The 16958-nt window shown below is 37.9% G+C and overlaps 2 protein-coding genes across 2 annotated transcripts in view; both read right to left on the bottom strand.

Moving 5' to 3' along the window:
* Positions 1-16672, bottom strand: part of zic2b (zic family member 2 (odd-paired homolog, Drosophila) b) — a 33209-nt gene extending 16537 nt beyond the window's left edge. The window contains exon 1 of the mRNA XM_088421157.1: positions 15731-16672. Coding sequence (XP_088277283.1) covers positions 15731-16253 — 523 coding nt within the window. The 5' untranslated portion in view covers positions 16254-16672. The remainder of the gene's footprint in view (positions 1-15730) is intronic.
* On the bottom strand, positions 5333-8282 carry LOC148420547 (uncharacterized; the record flags this gene model as incomplete). The annotated part of the gene is made up of 5 exons (XM_088421940.1): positions 5333-5675; positions 6002-6128; positions 6262-6434; positions 7070-7402; positions 8211-8282. Coding segments are annotated over 2 exons (372 nt in total), but the record flags the coding sequence as incomplete, so codon positions are not given.
* Positions 16673-16958: the final 286 nt, after the last annotated feature.

The raw sequence follows: 16958 nt of genomic DNA, 5'->3' as shown, positions 1-16958 counted from the left end.
GAGATGGGGCTAGCTAGATGGTGATGGTTGACTTGACCGCCTCCATTTGGCCCTGCGCTGATCGACCATCGCGGGTTAGATCGGCCGTCGCGGGCCACTTGGTTGGAATGTGGAATGGTTCCTGCCCAATGGCTTTGCCTGCTGTCAAGTGATCATTGCACTATATAGCATATGTTTTCTGTAATCTATATTGTTTACCTGTATTTGTCTTAAATGTGTATCTGTCTGTATTTGGTACATGCAGCATCCACTTCAACCTGTGGGCCTGGAAGGGGGCTCCTCCCACCTGTGGTCCCTTCTGGAGGTTTCTGATTTTCCCCTAATTGGGGTTTTTGAGTTTTTGCTTCCCCTTCTGGGAGCTTCGACAGGGGAGGCTGTTGTGTACCTTCCACCGAAAAGATGTCTCTGTATGACTTCTTTTGTCGAAAGAAGTCTCCACATGACCTTTTTTCCTCATCTGTGAAGCCTTTTCAGACTTCGGTGATTTAGGGCTATACAAATAAAATTTGATTGATTGATTGACTTGTCTGCAGTTTACCTTTGTACTGATGAGCGGTTTCCCGGTTTGAATATACGTTTTGTTTTTTATTTTATTTATATATGTTTTTTTAAATAATTTTATTATTTTATTCTATATTTTATTATTTATATTTTTTTATTTAATTTTGTTTTATTTTTATTAGGAGTTTGAATAAGTCATGCACATTGTTTTGGATATTTAAGGGGCAAAGGAAACTACTGCATTTGCACAATTTTATTTTGACCTTTTTGCATAGAGCTGTGTAGGACTTGATTTGTTACTTAATTTTTGTTTCCCTCTTTGCTGCCATACTGCCTGTATTTCTTCTGATCCCTATGGAAACTTGATAGGATGTTTATTATTGTTGTTTTGGTGGAATGTCCTCTATCAGACAAAATCTGTTATTGCGTGTGTTTTAAATATGGCATTTTGCGCATACTGTTAGTCTGATCTTAAATCGGTAGTTTTTTTTCTTCTCATCTTCTTTCGCTTAGTTTTTTCTCGTGCTTCTGTTTGTTTGGCTTACTCTCCGAGTTGTTTTCACTTTATTGTGGATGACTCGGTCGATTTGGGAAACACCGCTGTCTCCTTTGTTTTGGGGTTATATGGAGACTTTGGGTATATGTGTGTTTGGAGGGATGTTGGGGGGAGGGTGTCCCACCACGGCTCGTTATGGCTATCTTTATTTTTGTTACTTATTGTATTTAAATGGTTAACAGCAATATAAATCCCAGCATTGCTGGGTCAGGCTCAGGTCTCAGATTTATCACCTGGAATATCAGAGGCATTTGTAATCCTGTCAAGAGATCTGAGGTTTTTACACACTTGAAACACTTAAACTCTGATATAGTAATTTTACAGGAGACTATGTGACTTCATTTCTCATTCTATCGATGAGTTCTTTTCTTTCAATCGGAATGTCTCCACTTCGTGCTCGTTGTTATGGGAGACATTTAAATCTTATATTAGAGGACACATTACTTCTTATTCCACTTTTTCTAGTAAAAGATTTAGTGCTAGGCTTAAAGTACTACCATCTGCGATTGGTGACCTTGATCAAAGATGTGCACTGAACCCTTCTCCAGAACTGCTTAAACAGCGTTTAGATCTACAGCCAGAATTTGATCTTAAGTCAACTAAAGAGGCAGAGCGCTTGTTATTACAGTCACAGCTCGTATTATGAGCATGGTGACAAGGCCGGTCGATTACTGGCACATCAACTACGGTGACGGGCCGCTTTCCATTTCATACCTAGTATTAGAAATACTAGTGGTACAATTACTACAGACGCTTGTAGCTGCCCAAACTTGATAACACTCAGAGTTTACGTTTGAAATTCAAATTCATTACAAAAAAAAATCTAGTTAATGTAGGTGATTTACAAAGCACTGCTCCAGCACTGCTCTCCTCTCTCGCTTGCTCCTAGCAGGGTGAGTGTTTGATGAAGGAGAGGGGCACTGCTCTCTTGGTCTACCTAACAAGCGTCTGTGAGTTTCATCAGGGAGAAGGGCACTCCTACTAATGGAAATATGTGTCTTTACATATGCAATGCATCATTAAAATAGTATTTTATTGATACTGTGTTATTCTAAGAAAAATGGGTACATGATGACTGTATAAAAGCAGGCATATTCTTGGCCCGGGAAACGTTGAGACCAGTTTTCTCCTCCAAAAGGAACAAAAAGTTTCCTCCAACAGAGAAGTAACATCCGACTGTGAACAAAAGACTACTATCAGAAGACGCTGTTAATCAGATTGATGGCAATCTGACTTCAACAAGAAAAGTCCGTGAACGAAGGACTTTTGAAGACACCATCTCCACATGCACACACACATATACATGCATGCATGCGTGCACACACACACACACACGCACCTACACACACACACACACACACACACACACACACACACACACACACACACTACTGCATTCCTCAGTGAGACCACATCCCCGACCCCAAAGTGTATAAGAAATGGGTGTGGAAGAGGTGAAACTTTGCCACTGCTGCTGTGATCTGTGGTCCGAGATCTTGTGTACTTTTTCTCCTCTGTCTGGATGAAATAAATTGTTTCAATTATGTTGCAGTACGCGCGATGTTTCAACAAAAACAAACACGCTAGGAACTAGTTTGACGCAGGAAATTTATCTAGGTTCCTTTACTACAAGACATGTGACTGGCTCCCAGAGTGACCATGGCCCCAACTCCTGCCTGTTAGGTAGACCAAGAGAGGAGTGCTTGTTTCACTCATGGGACATCTGCTGCTAGGATGAAAGAGTACAGCGCAGGAACAGAGCATTGTAAATTTCCAACCTGGATTTATTTTGTAATAAATTGGAATTTCAAGTGTAAACTCTGATTGTTATCATGTTTGTTCAACTACAAGCTTCACTCTAGTTAGACTTCCTGGAGGCTCTAATATAAATGCGGCTCTCTATGAAACTACAGCCTGCATTGGTGTAGTCTGACAAGAATTCTGCCATGTCTAATAACACTCCTGGCCTAGCTCATGTAGAGTTATTGTCTCTCTCTGATATTATTCTGAGACTAAGTGCAAACCAACATAAGGCTTGGGCTTTGCCCTTCAGTATTACTGAAATATTTCACAATCGCCTCCAAAATGGCTAGACAGTCTGTCAGTTTTACAATAAATTTAAATGAGTCTCTGTAGTTGTGCACACAGTGCCAATTATGGGTGAATCTGGTGATTTGGCGAGGAAGACACACTTGTGTCTTCTGTCAACTTGACTATACAGTATTTCCCAAATGGAAACAGTCTTTAGCTCAATAGTACGTGGCCAATGACACATTTTGTTTGTTTGCCATAGTTGTGGAGTGGCTTCATGCCTTGCTTTGGCTGCTTGTGTGTGTGTGTGTTTTTTTTTTTTTTAATCCAACTCTGTAACAAGTCTCCTACTACTTAACTTCATATTTCCAGAGATCGTATGGCTTTGTCATATTTCGGCGAAACTGTAATTTGGTAATACTGTATATTATTTTGAAGGCATGTCTACCGCCTTGGGCCGCCACAGAATTGTCAAGCATTGAGCACTTCGTGGGGATAAAAAGGTTCACTGTTTGAACACTGCTCTAATATTGCATTATGGTATGATATGCAGGATGCACTGAATTAAACACAAAAGTAATGCAGAGGGAGATCCACACCACCAAGAAAACCAATGGATGCTCTCTGCCCTCCCTGAACAACGCTGACAGCTCTCACTACCCAAGCAGAGCAAGGAACATTTTCAAAGACACAACTCATGTTGGTCATCAGGGGTGTGAATCTTTGGCTGTCTCATGATTCGATTCAATTCTGATTTTGGGGTCTCTAATTTGATTGAGAATCATTTTTTGATTCTTAACGAGTTTAGATTCAAAACGATTTGATTCAATTAATGAAAAAAAAAATTCTGCTTCAACCTATAGAAGTGTAAGGAATGATCACACTATGTGGGTCATCTTTGCAAGACAGAATAACAAAAGAGAGACAGTACATTTTTGTTCTTTACATTTATTAAGTTTTGATTTTGTAAGAAGCATGCCTTTTTACAGAAATTGCATGTGAACAACTGCTATTTTTTGAAGATACCAATAAACTATAGTAGCTAAATTGATAATATAGGTCAGGCATGTCCAAACCCGGTCCTCAAGGGCCACCTATTCTGCATGTTTTTGATGTTTCCGTCATCCAATGCATCTGATTCAAATGATCAGGTTTGTTGTCGGGCTTCCGCTGAGCTTGCTGATGAGCTGATCATTTGAATCAGGTGTGGTAGGAGGACAGAAACCTCCAAAACATAAGGGATAGGCGGGCCTCGAGGACTGGGTTTGGACATACCTGGTATAGGTAAAGAATAAAATGTGTGCCAGTTGGTTAATCTCTGAGCATATGAGCAGTATTCTAAGTCACAACTGTAACACTATTTTGTTCAGTAGAAAATGATGAGTCAACTGCTCGACTGTCATTCTGTCAACGTCTGTGCGGCTCAGTAAGGGGGCCTTCGGGCAAGGGGTAAGGCAGACGACAAAATTTTATTAGAATCTTTTAGCTTATCTAGAGTTTTCTACATTGTTTGAGTCTTCTCCATTCCAAACAATGTACATTAACTGCTAGGGTTGGGACGAGATTATGTAGGACAAGATCACGCAATATTTGAAAATTTAGAATTAGGCACACATTAGCCACCTTTTGTAGAAATCAGTGGTGGGCCATCTGTTGATACTGGAATTGATGGACAGCCACTTCGCCGACGGACCACTGAAGATTTTGTCAGTGATTTCATCCATTGTTTAATGTTACAAATTTCTAAGAAATTTTTAAACTACAATATACTTGAGAGTAGGCATGGAATGATATCAGAATCTGACAGTTTGATAACCTTGAGAAATAATATCACAGTATCATGGTATTGAAAATACGGCTCTAATATATATTATTTAAAAAAAAAAAAATTCGACAGACATTTTTCTAGATTATATAAACTGTTTTATTTTCAAACAAAATAAACAACATGGTACTTGTTACAATAACAAATATTTACCATGCACAATAATATTGAAAAAAAAAAAGATTGAGTATATATATATATATATATATATATATATACACATATATATACACACACACACATATATATATATATATATATACATATATACACACACACACACACATACACATATACACATATATATATACACATAGACATATACATAGACATATACATATATATATATGTATATATATATATATATATATATACATATATATATATATATATATATATATATATATAAATGCACAATATTTTAAAAAATGATTGATTTGACATTAACTACCGTCAAGTGATAGTACTTTAATTCAAATCAGTCATTCAATTACTATGTTTATTAACTAATAACACAATGTGGGTTCTGTCATTTCATGTTTACAAGGGTTCGCATTATTGACCCATACATTAGCTCAATAGACTGCTCGTATCCTACCTCGAGCGATATCACATGAAAAGATGAAAGAATGGAATAAACATGTTAGCCACGTTAGCTGCGTTAGTTAGCACCAGTAACTAACTTCATACTAAATGCTATTCCAACTCATGCATTGATGAATAGAAACAGAGCAGTGCCCTCTTTTGGATGTTAGATGAAATCTGTTATGAAAAAGAAATAACTTAATTATTAATAAATATTATTCCACAAAAAATGATAAAGTATCAGACATGTTCATGTATAAATAAATGTGTCCACAGAAAAATACTAAACATAAAGCGTCCAATTTTGGGATAATATTCCAAAAAAGATCTCCACAAAAATAAATCAGTAACTTAAATTTTAATAAATATTTGTCCACAAAAACGAATCAACATGAAGTGTCAGACCAATTCTCAAAAAGAAATTTGTCCACAAAAATTTTAAACTTTTAGGATCACTGTAGAAATGTGTTGACAAAAATAAACAAAATATACCAAATATTCACCTTGTGAAAATGCACCATTCTGTCCACTGCATCATTAGGGCTTTTTTTTTTTTGGCTCTTTTGCACCCAGCTGTAGGTTGTAAAAGATGGAGCAGAAGCAGCAGAGAAGCCATATCACTGTCCCAGACTACCAGGAGAAAGGCAAGTCAAAATAAGTCAATTTATCCACAGATATGTAAAATATCATAATTATTATAATCTCTAATTAAAACAACAAAGAAACAAACAAAAACAAAAAACAAGAAAGGCATTTTGCTTACTATCATCATCATTCTCCATTTGTTTCTCAGCAGCTCTTACAAGTCGGCAAAGTTCGGTTGACTGAGTCAGTTGTTTGGCCTTTGATATCCTTGTTCTTGAAGGAAAGGTTCCACTTCTCAAGCATTTTGGATGATGTTTCAGTACCAAACAGCAACAGGAAGTCTTGATTCAGCTGGTGATCATAAATACATACATATGCATATGGTCCGTGATTACAGGGCTATTTAAGATGCAATGAGCAACTTCCTGATTACATGTATGTTGTGTTTAAGCAAATACGGTACACAAAGGATGTTCCAATCACATTGTTTTTGCATCAGTCACTTAATTTTGAGGATTTGCTGAAAGCGAGTTTCGATACAATACTTCGGCAATGTACTATATTGAGGAAGAGGAAAAGTGCATCCAAATAATTAATTAAAGAGTTAATCAAAAGTAATCTTTATCTTTAGACCAAAAACATCTCTACATTGAGACCTTGTTCAGGGCTAGTAGAGTACCCAAGTAAAACATTTGAACATTTTATTGTTTGTGGGAGCACAACATTTAAGTTGAACTCAGCTCTATCCTAGTGAACTTGGGACACCCTGTCTTTGGGCAATGTAGCACCAAAAAAAAAAAAAAAAAAGAAAAAAAGTAAAACCCAATATATTTTACCCCAATTCCAGTCAGCTGTAAATGATGTGATTGGGCTTGATATACAATGACATGATTGGGATTGGAGCATCCCTAAAATATTAAAAATAAAAAAAATAAAAAACCCTACATTTCCAAGGTGATATTTGTGAAAAATATGAAACTACTTACCAGTCCTTTGACGTCTAAGAAGTGTGGGAATGTCTAGAGAACATCTGCGGTACTCTCTGCATCATGTACAAGATCCTGGCGATGTTGAAATGTCATCTTCATCTTTTCAAACACATTAACTTCATCGGGAGCGTGAACAAGAAAAGAGATAGCCTCTCTGCAGGCATCCCCTTCAAGTTTCTGAGTTGCTGATGATGATGATCTTCTGCGTTTTGGCCCATGTGCTTGAGGCACTTTAATCTCCATGACGGGACGTTTAACTACATTTCTGGACATTGTCTTGAGACGCCATGCTAAATATCCAGTGCCTTTATCTCCATCATAGAAGTGCTCCTGTAAAATGCAATTGAAAACTAATCATTAAAATAAATAAATAATTTTGTGTGTCATACTAAACTGTTTCAAAAATGTTATCAAACATAATGAGACAAAAGATCAGCAAACCAAGATTTTGTTTTTAGTTCATGTAATTCCCCACTTTAACTATAGGGCCGTCACTATCGAATATTATTCAAATCAATTACTATCGGAGTTCATTGATTATTTGATCAGATAAAATTTTAAGCATGAAAATGTGTTACAAGACCATTTCTCCCCAGATTGTTTAACACATTTTTGTATACTTGTTAGTGCTTGGCGACTTAAAAAAAAAGTTGAACAGAACCATGAGTGGTATTGATGTTGTACTCACCAACCTGTTTGAAAATGATTTAGGTAGCAGTCAATGTTATCCAAAGTAAAAGTGTTTATTAAATGTTGTATTTTAATTAACTCAAGACAAAGTCTGTTTTCAAGGACTACAAAAATTAATGAAACATTTACTGTTGAGGGGCTGAAATCAGTAGTCATCAGAGTAATGGGACAATTTTAAATCAAAACATGGCTCAAAACGATTATTCAATCATTCAAAAAGATGTGGATTTATTTGATTTTCCATTAATTTTCAACAACCTGAATTTTAACGAATTAGTTTGACAGCCTTTTTTTCAAAATGTTTTGCTTTATATAATTTAATGAAACCACATATTTCAATTGTGCATTCTGCCTCTCGACACTAAAGCATTTAAACACAAATGAAAACCCCAATGAAGTTGATTGTTCAACAGGCGGTGTGCTTTTAAAACCATGCTGTAAACCTTACATAGCCTCGCGGAGAATATGGATCTTTCAGAGCAGGAAAGAGTGTCACAATTCCAAGAGCATACTTCTCAAGGGGTCAAACCCTAACCTTCTAATAAAAGGTTACCTTCATCTGAAATGGTGTGTCGCAGTGTTAGGCATATATCTGGCTTGGTCTGTATCAGTTCAAGGAGGATGTCTTCCTCCACTGCTGTGTCAGTTTCATCAAAAATGTCAATTTCAGATCTGCTCTGAAGTCCAAATGTGTTCTGCACTATAAGGAAAACATATAAAGTAATTTAGGAAGGCATTTTAAGTATTAGACTTCTAAGAACAGTTTTGAATTCATCCATCCATTATTTTGAATGCTTATCCTCACAAGGGTCACGGGGGTACTAGAGTCTACCCCAGTATCCCAATATAATTTTATAAATTCCCTCAAATTTAATGGTTGAATTTATTTTAAATAAATAAAGGATGAGCATTAAAGATGTAACCCTCTGTTAAGTATTGTTGACAAGACTCAAATAAACAATTATAAAAAGAGATGAGAGTATATTTTTAACCTCATTCATTTACATATTTAATAGACAATGAAATGAAGCAGCAAGGAGACAAATATTATTTTATCTGCCTTTTTTGTATTCAAAGACTGGAGTAAATTTGAGTATTTTTTCATAACACAAGATTGCTTACCTTCAGTGATGAATTTGGAATATGTGAAACCTGACTGTAGGCTGATGTAGTTCTTTATCGTGCCATATTTCACTTTTAGCAACATGGTGGAAACACTGCAATTAATAAAGGAAATGTGACAAGCAGATGAGTTAGGTTTCAAAACCAAAAAAATATATTGATGAATATTTTTGGAGATCCAAAAATAATAAATATATACTGTACAAGAGATTAACAATTAGTGACAAACGCACCTCATTTTATCGCAATACACTCACAAACACACAAGGAAAATATATACAGTGGGCCCCCGTGTTACGAACTTAATCCGTTCAGCAGCTAGGCTCGTAACTCGAATTGGTCGTACGACGGGCAATCCAAACCTATGTTAATTAGTGAATGCGTGCAACGCGTGCAAAAACCTTAGGTAAAAACATCACGACTTTGTACACATATTGAAAAATAGTAACATAATCTACTGTACAGTTAAATTTAATAACATAAATATACAAAGGAAAAATGGCATTTAGCTTTGGGGCGACGTGACTTGAGCTGGTGGTGGGTGGAGGCGGACGGGAGCAGAGACGAACCCGCAGAATTTATTTTATTTTTTTCTTAAACGAGAACTTTTCTTAAACGAGAACATATCACCGGCGATTTCCTTCTCTTTAATCCATAATAGAAGAAGCCTCTCCATTTTGTTGTTGACCGAGGTCCGTCCCCTGACAAGGAAAGTCTTGCCCTTAGACTTGCTTGCTTTCATAGCTTCCTTGTTATTGAGAATTGTACGGATTGACGAGCGGTTACGGCCATACTCACCAGCAAGGTTAACTATGCGTGAGCCTTCTCCCTATTTTTTTATTATCTCCCGCTTCGTTTCTATTGTCATCATCCTCTTACTTCTTCCTTTACCGCCACTTGCAATTTTAGAAGCCATGTCTAACAGATAAAGTTTGCAAAGTCTTCACAACACACCGGCCAGCTCGTGCCATCAAGTTAGATGAAGGCGTTCGGCCAATAGCATATCAGCATTTCTGTGATTGACGTGACGCCAGCCAATAGCATATCGGCATCTCCGTGACTGAGACCGTCACTGTGACCTCAATCGACCAATAGCATATCGGCATCTCCGTGACTGAGACCGTGACTATGACCTTAATAGACCAATACCATATCAGCGTTTCCATGACATGCGAGAAAAGTTGTTTTTGTTGATGCAGCATAGCGCAAAAAATAGTGCGGACACACTGACCGGCATGTTGGATGGTTCGTAAGACGAAAGGTTTGTGCGTAAGAGGGGGACAAAAAAAACGCCGCGGTCCACGTCGTAAGATGAAAAATACGTAAAACAGGGGGTTCATAAACCGGGGGCCCACTGTATATATATTATATATATATATATATATATATATATATACAGTGGGCCCCCGGGTTACGAACTTAATCCGTTCAGCGGCTACGCTCGTATCTCGAATTGCTCGTATAGCGGGCAATCCAAACCCATGTTAATTCGTGAATGCGTGCAACGCGCGCAGAAGCCTTAGGTAAAAACGTCACACTGTATACATGTATTAAAATTGCGTGACATACTCTGCTGTACACTTGCATTATATAACAAATACAATGGATAAATGGCTTTTACCTTTGAAACGACGAGCCTTGAACTGGGTGTAAGCAGAGGGGGGCAGAGACCAACGCTCAAAGTCAACACGCCGATAGATATGCTATTGGTCTTACAGTGTTACAGTAACTCTTTCAGTCAGGGTGCAAATCACGGAGATACTAAAACATCATCCTCTTATTTCTTCCTTTACCGCTGCTAGTAATTTTAGAAGCTATGTCTAACAGATAAAGTTTGCAAAGTCTTCACAACATTCCGTTTTTCACTCATTTTCTCTCCTTCCTTCCATCCTGTGCCATCAAGCTAGATAAAGGCGTTCGGCCAATAGCATATCGGCATTTCTGTGATTGACGTGTGACGCCGGCCAATAGCATCTCCGTGAGTGAGACAGGGTGACCTTAATCGACCAATAGCATATTCGCATCTCCGTGACTGACTGATAATTATCCGCACTTTTTTTTTAAACGGTTGGAATGTATTGACAATTAATTTTAAAAAAACACACATTTAAACCAATGACAATTCTTTGTCCTGCAATCGGCACATTTAATTTCATGTCAGCTGTTTTTCCCTTTAGCTGTACAAACACTACACTTAAATGGTAATATATTTAGACACCGTGAGTGAGACAGTCAGTGTGACGTTCTAAGAGCAATAGCGTTCACGTTGCTGCCACAAGTATCTACTGGTGATTTAAGTGACGCATCTGCTGAATTTAATGACGCAGTTAAGCGAGAACATTTTTACATACTCAATGGCTGGCATGTCGGATTGCTCGTAAGGCGAAAGGTTTGTTCGTAAGTGGGGGACAAAAATCTCCGTGATCCACGCTCGTAAGGCGAATTGTTCGTAAATCAGGGTGTTCGTAAGCCGGGGGCCGACTGTATATATATATATATATATATATTTTTTTTTTTTACTGACAACCATAGTAACATTTTTCCCAGCATTGGGATGAAGACATCGGTATCTCGCCAAGAAAAAAGCTACTTAATGAATATATCTGCATTTAATCTACATTAAGAAACATTGCAGACTTAAATTCGGCAAGTAATACAAAATGTAAAACAAAAAACTCATCACGTTTACTCTGTAGGTTTGCTAGAAAACACGTTTCATCAGGTTGCCATCTAGCAGGTTCAAACCTCGTTACTTTTATTCAGTATGTTCGCTAATCGCTAGCAAGGATTTAGCTTGGCAGCTAGCTAGCTAGCGGGTTCAAACCTCGTCAAGTTTACTCTGTTGGTTCGCTTACAAGCACATTGTTTCAGTTAGGTAGCAGGTTCAACTCGAGCGAAACTCGTAGGTTAAAGGTTTTACATGCTTTTCCTGTGTAAACTCATTACCAAAGCAACAATTAAAATCTGCATGCTTTCATATACCTCGCCCTTACCTTGTAAAACCGAAGAATTCAAACTGGCTGCGGGATTTCCCTCCTTTTGATAGAAGTCCAAATGAAAAAGTGCAAGAGTGTAATACAGGGAGAAAAGAGCCTGGATGTACAATTCAACTCAGAATGGAGTGAATGTGAATGAGTCGCTGAATTAGCACCACTCCTAGAGCTTTTTCTGTACTGCAAGTGTTAAAATAACATGCATTTGAACACCCAGTAACTCAAAAATATCAACACCTGATTTTTAACTCTGTTCAACACTATAGAATTTGCTGTGAATGATTACACAACATGGTGCAGTTCAGTCTGAATTGCTCCCACAGTTTCACCATTTTCTGTTGTTTTTACGTGCGCGTCATGGACCAAACTTTAACAATTTTTTGTATGAGTCATACACGAAAGTGCCAAAACAAATCATTTTTTTAATGTATTTTTTTATTGTACCCGCTGTTTACATTTTCTTTGCACTGAGGGTGAGCGCAATTGCACACATGCACAGCCTAGAGATTGCGAGTTCAATGTTTGTATGTGGAATACCTGTGTAGGCAAATTAATACTGAACTAATTCAAAGTATGCGGCAACACGCAAAGACTGAAGTTAAACATGTTATTCGAGCAAAACATGTATTGGGTCTTAAAAGTGTATTGCTATATTTTACGATACAGCAAAGGCGTATTGCAATATGTATTGCGACATATTGGGCAATGTTTTATAAAAAAAAAAACAACTATAGCATATACTTTAAAATGACTGAAAAAACTGAAGGAATTTATTAGAATAGACAAATTCTATTTATTCTTTTTCAGAAGCCACACATCATTGACATCTCTGAGCACACATTAAGCATTCTTTTTCTTTTTTTTTTAAAGCGTGTAACATTTTTTTCAACCATGCTCTTGACCGTGTTAATATGTTCCCAGCAGCTGGGAATACTCTTTCAAATGGCACTCATTTGGCAGGAATACACAGGTAGCACTTTGCCACAAGTTCCAGCACAGAATACAGAGATCCCTCGTTTTTCGCCCTTAATGGGGGATCAGAATCCCCCCCAACGCGTGATAAGTAAAACCCGCGAAGTAGAGCCCCTACTTTTCACATTTAATTTTTTTTTTGCTGTATATATTATTTGTCAAATATTACTGCAGCACACATAGTTACTTAAATCTTAAATGATTAAACCTGATACACTGCACATTAAGTGAAGTCACCTCTTTCCTTTGAAGTCTTGCGCAGCTGCGGTCATATTAGCAGCGGCTTGGACGTTGAATTAAAGTCAAATCTGTACATGATCAAACATGATAACAATGGAGAGTTTACACTTGAAATACCATTTTATTATGAAGGAAATCTAGTTAGGAGATTTGAGATTAAGAGATTTTGGAATGAAAAACCATGATACAAAAGCCACACCACAGCAGATAGATATAAAAAAACTAAATATTACAAAAATAAGGCATTTCAAAACTGATATGATATATATTGGAAAATGAATGTTGTATTGCAATATACGTATGTCACTTCGCATTGCAATATATCGAGATATCGCTCACTCCTGATGTTTATTTTAGATTGTTCAAAGTAGGCAACTTTTTCAGCTTCTTTGTATTTTATCAGTCAACTTTAGAATGTGGATGATGTTTTATATCTGTCCCAGGCATGGTAGGCTATGTGTCAGGTGATGTCAAAGTGTTGCAGTCCATGATGATTTCGTTTTCAGTTATTCAACCTCATAAGTTATATTCCTTTGTCTTCCTGAGTTGTTTCTGAGTTTTTGTTTATTACTTACGTTTGTTACTTACAGTCTCCAACCTTGTTTTTTTTCTTCTTTATATAAAATTATTTTTTTAGGGCACCTTGCCTCCGGTCTTCCTGCATTTGGGTCTACAACATCCCACCATGCCAGGTCATAACAGAATCATTTGCTTTCATTGCGAATGCAGAAGGATTGACTTCATGTTTGCTTGATAACAAACAAAGTTGAGAAGCTGTCCAGTGATGTACAAAAACAGAAGTCATCTTCAACTGGTAAGAACATAAATTCTGTTCTTTGTCAGTATACATTTGGAATGACACACCAGGATATTATTGGGATTTGTTGCACAGATCTGAGGATAGTGTTCCATTTTGCCTAAGTTTTTTCCAAAGGTTAGGGCTCAAATTCTCTAAATCTAAATAAAAATGTAAAAAAAAATCTGATTTCTTTAGTGTGTTTCTTTAACATCATCAGTGCAACAAAACAAAAGACACTGTCATGAAAATTGGACCAAGGGCACCATCATCCAGTAAAGTAGTCAAGTGGTGTGTCATAAAGGCTAATTTTTGCAAACTACTTAGTAAGTGTACTTGGTAAATGGCCTTTCACTTATATAGCACTTTTCTACCTTAGGTACTCAAAGCGCTTTACACTAACTCCTGGTTTACCTACTGATGACGCAGCATCAGGAGCCACTGGAGGTTCAGTGTCTTGCTCAAGGACACTTTGACATGGTCTTCATGGTCGGGGGATCGAACCCACAGCCTCTCAGCTGGGAGACGACCACTGAGCCATGCCGCCGCCATACTTACATTAGGCATTTTGATAGTAAGCTAATATAGCTAATCTAGACACTTACAGTACATGTTACCTTTATTATAAGGCTTTTAATTTTTTAGCATCCCCAGAAAAATTTGTTCTTGTGTTTTCTTTTTTTTGGGTTCAATATGGCTCTTTCGACATTTTGGATGCCAACCCTTGACCAAGATCACAGGTGTCAAACTCCAGTACTCAAGGGCCGCTATCCTGTATGTTTTCCAACTTTCTCACTCTACCACACCTGATTCAAATGATTAGGATCATTTTCAAGCTCCTGCCGACCTTGCTAATAAGCTAATCATTTGAATCAGGTATGTTGGGATGAGAAAAATTGAAAAGATGTTGCATACCGGCCCTCGAGGGCTGGAGTCGGACACACCTATTACCTAGATCAATGAAATGTGAGAGGCATGTTTCACAGCCTTTATGTATTTTATGTAGATATGTGCTAAATCTCACATCAAGTCCGCCGTCCTGATGTTGTATTAATATTGGGCAACATGATTGCCCTATTATAGAAGTTATATCATTAGACTTTGGTGTGTTTTAGACGTTAGCCGTGTAGTCATCCAAAACTTTTTATTTTGTTGCACGCAGTTGCCATGGTGGTGCATTGTTTGCAGAGACAAATTGATTTTTTTGAGGGTGTAAACCAAAGTGTATATTCATTTGTATACACCCAAGTGTATACACTGCACACATACATTAGGACTTGTAAAACATTTAATATTTCAGAGGGTTTTTGTCTTTTGGGGGATTCAGCACCCTAATGAGCAATTACCCCAACGTGGCCAGGGTTGGAGGACCTTGATAGCTGTTTCAGCTATCAACAAATGTAGTTGGTCGTAATGATAATTTGATTATTGGAAATCGGGTTTCAGGCGTAAGCTATTGTTTTGTTTCTTCCTCAGCAAAGCAGTTCATTCAAAATAAATTAAAACAAAGCATTTTTGAGTACTTATTCACAATCCCCGGCATTGCAGTTCATTCAAAATCAGTTAAACTACAGCATTTTGTTTTATCTTTGGTTCTTGTCTTAGGATACAAAGATGTGCCTCATGAAAAGAAAACATACGATAAGTGTGACACAACAAAAATATTATTTTTTCGAGGAACGTATCGTCGTGAAAATGACGAATTCGAATCATCAAGGAACTGTAACATTTTAAACATGGTGATCCTTGACATCGGGGAATAATAGATAACTTCGGATTAGTCGCAAACTACTGTATGGCATTGATTGCATAGTTACAACGTTAACACAGAATTGTTCACCCTACCAGTATGCGTGCGAGTGTGGATCTTGAGGTTCTCGGATCGTGCAAACATCTTGCCGCAGTTGGGAAATGCACACAAAAAAGGCTTCTCCCCGGTGTGCACACGGATATGGTTGATAAGCTTATATTTGGCTTTGAACGCCTTCCCTTCGCGAACACATCCGTTCCACATGCAGACATGACTGAGGGTATCGAGCCCTGTTGCTACGTGCTCGGCGGTGACGTGGTCCACTAGGTCGTGCATGGAGCTAAAACTTTGGTTGCAGACAAATGCAGCTGTCCGCTCAAACCTATGTCTTGAGGAAAATCGGACTGTCCACTTGCAAACCAGCTCAGATTTGACCGCGGGGCTCCTGCTTGTTTTCAATGAACACTCCTTCCCTTCAATGGTAGATCTGTCATTGGAGGTGGAAATATTAACAGCTCTCCTTTGGGGTAGCGCCACAATACTTGAAGCTCCAGAGTTGTTGTTACCTAGCGGAGCGACGAGGCCATTGTGCCTGGTAACCACAGCTATCCGCTTCATCTTACTGTCGTTGGACTGTCCAGTCAAATCTCAAATTTAAAAATAAATAAATACATATATCCCACCGAAAGGCGTTCTTCGCTCCAAGGTCCCGTGTTAAACCTACTGTGATGACGAAATCCAAACTCGTTTCCGAGAGCTCAAGCCCCCATGGTTTTAGTGTAAATGAAGGTGAATGGAAGGGAAGCAATAGGCTTCCGCAGGCCGCGATCCAACACTTTTGTGTAGCGCCCTTGTCGTTTTCATCCCTGCTCCGAAATTTAACGCAAAATAATTGTATGTCAAAATTTGAAGAGATTATTGTAGAGGGCAATTAAAAAAACGCTCAGCGAGATTTTTTTTCTTAACCATTAAGTACTATGGTTTGAGTCACAATTTCCATGAGCCATCCTTTCTCGGTACCGGGGACGGACCTCGGGAAAAAATGGGTATCAAGTCACTGAAAGAAAGCGTACTCTCTCGGTTGCGCGCGTGCACAATTGCGCACTGCTCTCACATTCTCAGCGCACAAGAAAATCTATGCTGCGCATAAACAAAACGCAATATATATGCGTATTAAATGTCTAAAATTAGACGTCATTTTATCGGATTAATTAGACCAATAATATTATTTTCTGTACCATTTTGCATTGTGATTCAACGAGTGACAGGTGTCCCGCCATCGATACGATCATTTTCACTGACACTCTTCATCCAATCAAACAC

Source organism: Hippichthys cyanospilos, chromosome 8 (genome assembly GCF_059441005.1).
Source record: "Hippichthys cyanospilos isolate Australia breed blue-spotted pipefish chromosome 8, RoL_Hcya_1.0, whole genome shotgun sequence".
Taxonomy (NCBI): Eukaryota; Metazoa; Chordata; class Actinopteri; order Syngnathiformes; family Syngnathidae; genus Hippichthys; species Hippichthys cyanospilos.
Note: the sequence above shows the minus strand (reverse complement) of the source record. Positions and strands in the feature narration are given on the sequence as shown.